This window comes from Hippocampus guttulatus, chromosome 7 (assembly GCF_054856545.1).
Source record: "Hippocampus guttulatus isolate MCC_2025c chromosome 7, RoL_Hgut_1.0, whole genome shotgun sequence".
Classification (NCBI taxonomy): domain Eukaryota; kingdom Metazoa; phylum Chordata; class Actinopteri; order Syngnathiformes; family Syngnathidae; genus Hippocampus; species Hippocampus guttulatus.
The window spans coordinates 13,418,976-13,426,833 of NC_141267.1; the positions used below are offsets into that span (position 1 = coordinate 13,418,976).

A 7,858-nucleotide genomic window follows, 5' to 3' on the forward strand; every position below is an offset into this window, starting at 1 on the left:
AAGCCAGCGTGCATTCAGATGTAATTAGAAACCACCTAGACAGTTAATTGCCCGCCAGCTGCTTTAAAATAAAGACAGCACTAATGTGTTGAGGCTTACAGACACAAAAAGACGCAACTCCGCCACGGTCATTAATTGTGTAACATCATCTCCTTTTGCAGATTGAATCACATCATATTTACTTGATGTTCGGACGGAACTGCATGCTAGGAGGCGCAGAAGCAGCAATACAAAAGTAACCGCATCGCAAAGTCTCCGATGTGAAACTAAAGGATGTTTCCCCAAAAATCCATCCATTTCTTAGCATTACTTTATATATACAGTATATATACTGTATATATATATATATATATATATATATATATATATATATATATATATGTATATATATATATATATACCTTATATAATAAGATAAGATAAGAAAGCCTTTATTAGTCTCGCAATGGAGAAATTCCCAATTCACAGCAGCAAAGTAATGAAAGGAAGAAGTAGAACAACAAAATATAGGAGCTGGCGGAAAGGCAGCCACCCTCGCGGCGCCATTTTGAAGTCAAAATAACAAAAATAACATAACACATAGGACACAGACAGTCGTGCAATCTAAGCCGCTCTTGCACAACTCTAATTGCCCCACGGGGATAAATAAAGTTTTCTGAATCTGAATCTGAATTACTTATCCCCAAAAGGGTCACGTGTGCTGGAGCCTCTATCCCAACTGACTTTGGGCGAAAGACAGGGTACACCCTTAACTGGTAGCCAACCAATCGCAGGACACAAACAGGCCTAAAATGAAAACAAATGCTTTACATTCCATCAGTCCAGTGGCAAATACTAATTACAGCCATGTCATCTCTTGCAAGCGCTGGCAGTTTTTGCGCTCTATTGTGACATGCCAACTTACCAGGACATGACAGTCAAGTTTGTTGGGCATTATCTTGAGCTGCCTTTTGTGGAATGCACCAAGTATACAACAAGTGCAGCTTACTCTTCAATTCAATTCAATTGAAGACAGCGTGATGATTTGGGAAGCCTCACGTTGCTTGAGCCTCCAGCATGTTAGTGGCAATTGGCACTATTTTTAGCGGATCTCAGGAGGTTATTTTGGGGATCCCCAGACTTTCCCCAGAACAGGGTGCAGTGCGCTCAGACGTGTGTGTGTGTGTGTGTGTGTGTGTGTGTGTGTGTGTGTGTGTGTGTGTGTGTGTGTGTGTGTGTGTGTGTGTGTGTGTGTGTGTGTGTGTGTGTGTGTGTGTGTGTGTGTGTTTTGTTTACTACAGGGAATCCTCTTACCTTCTGTGGAGGGGGCTTGGTCCTGGGCTGCATACAGCATATCCTTGAATGCCTAATGAAGAAAAAAAAATACAAACACAGATCTTTACCTGTCTGCAAACACTGACTCAAGCAACATAACACAACAGTTTATACTGTAGGTACACGTAAGTGTGCAAAATATTTTTTTCTTGAATGAATTGGTAAGAAGGGCCACAACATGTCTAAAATATTATGTACTAATTACAATAATGTTTTTTAGTAAGTCACAGATCTTCCTGCTGTGGGTGCCTTGGCCTCTTGGGGGCAGTGTGATACAGTGCATGCATGGAGACACACTTCAATTCAGATAGGAAGAGTAAAAGAAGAAAGTTGCGATTGATTAACATCACTTGTATATATTCCTTTGAGTATTGATATATTACCTTTCTGTGTGTGATCTTACAGTATTGGTGTGCGAATATTCATTAACTTGAATGAATATCACACCCACAACCCAGTGCTAATTTTCGATGAGCCTGTCAATGGGATTTTAACGTGGCCGCTAGCATTAGCACTGGCGATGTTTGGAAAATGAAGCATGACTAATATAACTGTATTATCCAAATCTTCTGATTTCAACCTCAACAATAATGATTCTCTGATTTCTATCGTCCTTCATGAAAGCAGATGGATTGTCTTTTGTGTTTAATCAAAAGAAGACATTTGCAAACATCTGCTTTCACTTTGGAAAACAATGACCGAACAAGTAAATTCATCAGTTTCAAAAAGGCTGGCGAGTACAACATCCACCCCTCCCTTGTGATATTGCCTAATTGTTGTTTTTAAATCACTAAACAGTACCCAATAAACAACAATAATTGGTTGTCATCTGGGAAAAAAATGTTTTTGTCATAGACTTTAAGGGTAATCGACAGAATAATCAATTTAAAAACTATTCGATAGTGACAGCAGTAGTGGAAACATGCGGGGGCTGTCTAATCAAATGTGATCAGAGCAGTCAGAGTCCAGGCGCTGATTCTGACATCGCGAGTCAATGAGTGTGGAGGTCAAATGTTGTGTGTTAGTGGCAACTTGGATCTCTGCCCTTAATGTTCTGCTGCGAACCACATGGACAATTCACAGATGCAGCCTAGCGCACTTTCAATACTAAGTGGAGAAAAATAGATATTCAAATGTAGTCAGGTGTTGATTAAGGAGCAGGCATTGCCATGGTGATGGCATTGATAGGAAATAGGAGGGGGTTCGCCCTTTGGGGAATTGGGATAAACCTGCGGGCTTTGCCAGTAATCAGTGTTGAAACCTGTAGACAATAACTAATCCAAGCCTAATGGGGCCATAGCTCTAAATGACTGTGCATTAATGTAATGCATACTTAGTGAGACTGGACACCAACAAATGTATTTTAGTGGTGAGTGACACAATAAACCCACTTGGAGGTCATGCTTGAGGAGATGAGAGCGCTTGCCTGAAGAGTTCTGCAGCTCAAAAAGATTCATTCAACTGATTCTGAGCCCGAGTGGATCCCCGTGAAGAAGTCAGGGAGGATGGTGAAAGAGGAGGAGGAGGTGGGGGAGAAAGGGCAGGTCTGGGACCAGATGTCCTCCCGGTGGGGGAGGAACGACTAGGTGAGGATGGAAGGAGGGGGGTGCATGGAAAGGGAGGAGGTTCTCAGCAGTTGTCTTGCCAATGCCTGTTGTCTACATCATGTTCAGATTGTTCCAACACACTGATAAATCCCACTTGCACAAACTATGAAGAATGACGGACATGTTATATGCAATTTACACAACATTTGTAGTTGGCAAAATTTCATCAGTACAGGACGCAAACTGGAATCACACGTGCACCCGCTTTAAAATGCAATTTCATCACTTTGCCAGTTGGACGTGTAACTAGGAGCCTTCACATCCACTCTACTCCTCCTCATCATCGCCATTACGGAAGGGCACATGAGTGATTAGACTGCAAATGTAAATGCATAAGTGGCCTTATTCGCCCACGCGCACTCACACAAACACATACAGTACCTATAGAGTACACAAATCCATAAAGTCATTTCGAAACAGCATGCAGCTGTATAACCCACACTTATCAGACACTTCGGATGAGAACTTGACAAAAATTCCTGAACTGAGTCTGGGTAAAGTTCACAGTTGATCAAATGTGTTTTTCTGAATATTTTGATGAATAAATTTTGATGGTAGGATAACTGAAGATATCACCTATGTTATATGTTTAGCTTAAAACTTTGTATCATAGACAGGTCGACCTTGACTATTAGGTCTCTGTCCTGAACATCCGCTACTTAAAACAAAGAATGTAGTGTGAAGCTGGGCTCCTATTTCCCCTTGAGTGATTAACAGCCCCCCAAGTGTTTTCTTTTGCGTCTCCCACCTTGGGAAAGTCCCTGAAGGCTGTCAAGTGCCTTCGAAGAGGAACCCTAATCTCAAGATTTGTGGACCAACAGATATGGTCTGTACTTTGTCAAAATGCCAAAATCGAACTTTGCTTGACTTTCTTTGTTTCAGATTTTTACATGAGGGGAAGGACTGCCCGCCCCTAATTAATATAATTAACATACTATGCCTATATGTACGTGTGACTGTAGTTGCTCGGGGCTTCCTGATGAAATCTGAGACTCACAGGAGCCCGAATCGATTCGTGTTGTGCCCTGAACGTTCAGTAAAACATCTTGCAAGAACTTCTCCATTTCCAGCCTCTGACTTTTGCACATCAACTCAGCCCGAATCAAACGAACACGCGGAGGACCTGGGGAAGTGGAGAACGGTCAAGGGATCCCGCCGTGTCGACAACAACACACTTCCCCCTGTTTGATCATCCTCCAACATAACTAAAAAAACAAAACAAATGTTTTTTTTTTGTTTTTTTTAAGGACAGTAATATGCAAATAGTGCACTCCATACTTTTGATGTCCTTGTGGTGTATGGTTGGTAAATATGTAGAGTAATGCTTGAATCCATTCCAAGATCGGGCTAATAACTCAAAACACTTGGATCTCAGCTTAGCTTTCCCCATTAAAATGAATTGAAAAGGCCGTTAATTCATTCCAGCCCCACATTGCGCTGCTTCTGATGTGCCGAACTCGGCCACCAGGGGGCCATTATAGAACAGACAAACAGAAATAAAGAAGAGTTTCATAACTAAGTGACTCAGTCAGCGGCAGTAATGGTAATCATTTTCCCCAGAGGATAAAGAATATATGCTTCTGAATATTGTTACATTTTCTTTCTACATGTGCTGCAGCACCGTTTTCATTCAAACATCTGTTGCTTAAAGGGTTATAACACGACAACAAAGATGCTATTCGTTATCAGCATTTTGCACCGTGCACTAGAAATAAGTGCGTGAACTTTCCCAAGGCAATGAGATGTGGTTGTTTTTAAATACACAATGTGAAAAGCTTCAACTGGGAGTGCCAATAAACAGCATGAAGCCCTTGGCATCTTTTTTTTTTAACCAATTGCTCATGATCTGTCAAACTGCTGCTTGTTGAGAATTTGAGTGCCACCATAGCCAGCGCTTGTTAATTTAATTTTTTGCGCACAATTCAAAGAAAATAAATAAATAAATAAAAATCGACCAAGAAACACTCATCTCTTGAAAAAATTGCGAGTTGAGTCATTTATAAGTCAAGGTACTCATTTATATATATATATATATATTTTTTTTTTTCCCCGAATGAGGTGTCAAATGTTACCTGTTATTGTGTATACTATATATGCTCAATAAACAATAAACAATAAACAAAAAACAAAAAAATGAATGGATATCTGAATTCCAGTCACCATTCTGGATTACACCCTTGAACTGAAGGCTAGTGACTTCATATCTGCATGTCGGAGTGGCCTTTGCATCCAAACCCCCCATTGCATACCAAACAAGTTTTTAGCATCTAGGTTCACACCTAAAATCCCACAGGATAGAGCTCACACCTAATTAGGCCATCACTCAATAGACTTGTCAATGCCTTTGTGCTCAGAAACAGTGCCGTGCAAACTAAAATTACGATATTTCCAGGAATAGCCAGTTTGTTGCAGCCTTCTTATCTGGATTGGGGACACCATGGTCAGTCTGAATAGACACAATAGTGAGGAGGCAATTGAAAACTGGGTCAGAGGTTAATTAATCCAACTGACACATAAAGGAAGACATAAAACTGATTTTAAATCAGTCCGTGTCAATGCAGAGGGATGTTTTTACACAAAGCGCTGAATCCGCCACTGATGATTTAAATGCAGAACCTAGAGTTACGGTTAAAATGACTTGTGCTGCTGGAATAATGAGTCACTGCACAGGTCACAGCAAGCATGTGGAACATTGAGACATTTTGATCAAAATGAGGGGATTGGACCATGAATATAAACTGTCTACATTTTTGGCATACCGTAATCTGTTTCCTTCTTAGAACCTGTTGGGGTTGCTTATGCAGTATATTGTGCCGAACAAAGCCGAAGGTGATGCATGTCATGGCTCAGTCACTGCACTGCTAACATGCCTGCAATAGGAACCTATGCTGGAGTTATAGCCAATTTACAGACCAATGCAAACGACAGTGACTTTTTCTAATGACTCAACAATGATGGCTGGAATACATACGCACATATTTCTGCATCCTAATTACATATCACGGATAGATCATAGAAATTTTGCTTATATTACATTTATTAACATAATTAGTACTAAGGAATATGAAGGGTGTATTGTATACGATTTAACTGAGGGATAATTATAAAAAATAAAATAAAAAGTCTAAATCTGTCCATCACAATCAATCTCATGTGAGTGACAAGATGGAGAGCAGAAGTGTAAAATGGCTGTATATCCATACATTTGTCCTTTGGCTCACTCTACAGATTACAAAATATTACAGAGAGCCCACATAACAATGGGACATACTGTAACCATGGGAAGATAATTCATCGTTTTTTATCCAAGTGTGATCAACACATACATTGTCACACCTGTCGAAGTGTCGCCAAAACATGCTTTTGTCACCCAGTGACTATACAACATACACTCAAAGACACAAATACAACTATTTGCTATTAACAATTATACAACTCAATGATAGGGTGGTGTTTTCAAAATAAAACAAGTGTAAAAGGGCTTTCCCTGTAGGTCACTGAGGCAGAAAGAGGTGAGCAGGGTCTTTGTCTATAATTCATAGAGTGAAATGGAATGGTGCTGTCACTGCACGTTTGCAATAATACCCTTAATGCATAGCTGGCAGCAAAATAAAATACTTCTTAATAAAAATAAAATACACACCAAAGACCATGTGTGCAAACAGAACAGATCTCTGCAACCAGACAGAAGCTTTAGAGTCAATGAAACACCCTTTGGATAAATCTGGATCTATCAGCATTGCTCAGTACAAACAAAGGGAAGCGGGTGTGTGGAAAAAAATGCACATTTTCTATTTCTAGTGTTTTGTGTTCAGGGGGGAAAAAAAGTATAAATCACTGTTGGATTAAAACAAAAGATTCATGGAGAATAACTGAATTTTAAATTAATTATATTTATTTTTTTTACATAAAACACAAAGGTGAATTATTGATTAATTATTCATATTGTACAGTGCAAGCCTCTAAATCATTTAAAGTAAAGCCCATTCATTAATTGTTGGTGCTTAATTCAACTGTTCATTTTATGTGGTTATTAAATGAATGAATGTTGTCAACCAACAGTAATAAAGCTAAATGATAAGTCAATTATCCTTCCATTATAAAGAAGCATCTTCATAGCTTACAGAAAAAAAGACGGACTTTTTTTTCTGTTACCAACTACCTCGTAAACAAAATAGATATATAGTTATTGTATTTTGGGAGCCCAAAAGTCATCCCTGTCAACGTTAAACACGTCTAGAATAAAAAAAAAAATCAACGTTACCTCATATTGAAGGTACTGTTTTCTCCACTCTGGAGTGATGTGGGACGAAAGGTGCTCGGCGAATTTCATAGTTACAGGAACGAAGATTCCACGAAGTGATATTAAATCCGATTCCGACTCTTCTTCTCCTCCGCCTCGTCGCCACTTTTATGTGCGTCAACTTGCTGGCTCAACATGCGGCAGGCACGTCAGCCCGAGGCGGCCCGCTTCACTCCACTTCTGATCACCGAGCCGGTCCCGTCCCGTCCCACATGCTACGAAACTACAAAACGACTGCTACCGGTCTCACCCGGGAAGGATCGCGTGCAGTTGGGGAAGGAGTTGGGCCAAGCGGCTTGCGAGAGTGCTTCTCAGTGACTTTCCTCCGTCCCTCGGCGAGTGTGTGTTTATGGGCTACTGTGCGGTCCGCCATCAGTGACGTGTTTGCGTCACAGAGACCGAGCTGTCAGCTGCCAGTTTGGGACCTCTCGCGGCTACTTCCGTCTGTTGCATCTTACCCACTAACACAATTTGTTGTCCTTTGACAACGTTTATGTGTGTTACATCAACTCGTCTGACAACGTTTACCTTTTTATTATTACATTATTCTTGGAGTATTACACTGTACTGTAATTACTGGGAGTCTGACTTCCGGTTCCTGGCCATAAAACCGTTAACCGTTGATCACCACTGG

General features: G+C 40.4%; 1 protein-coding gene across 1 annotated transcript in view; it reads right to left on the bottom strand.

Moving 5' to 3' along the window:
• xpr1a (xenotropic and polytropic retrovirus receptor 1a) overlaps positions 1-7,612 on the bottom strand; it is a 56,733-nt gene extending 49,121 nt beyond the window's left edge. Inside the window, exons 1-2 of the mRNA XM_086114911.1 lie at positions 7,186-7,612; positions 1,294-1,345 (exon numbers count right to left, since the gene is read on the bottom strand). Of these exons, the coding sequence (XP_085971037.1) occupies positions 1,294-1,345; positions 7,186-7,254 (121 nt within the window). The 5' untranslated portion in view covers positions 7,255-7,612. The remainder of the gene's footprint in view (positions 1-1,293; positions 1,346-7,185) is intronic.
• Between the last annotated feature and the right edge of the window lie 246 nt (positions 7,613-7,858).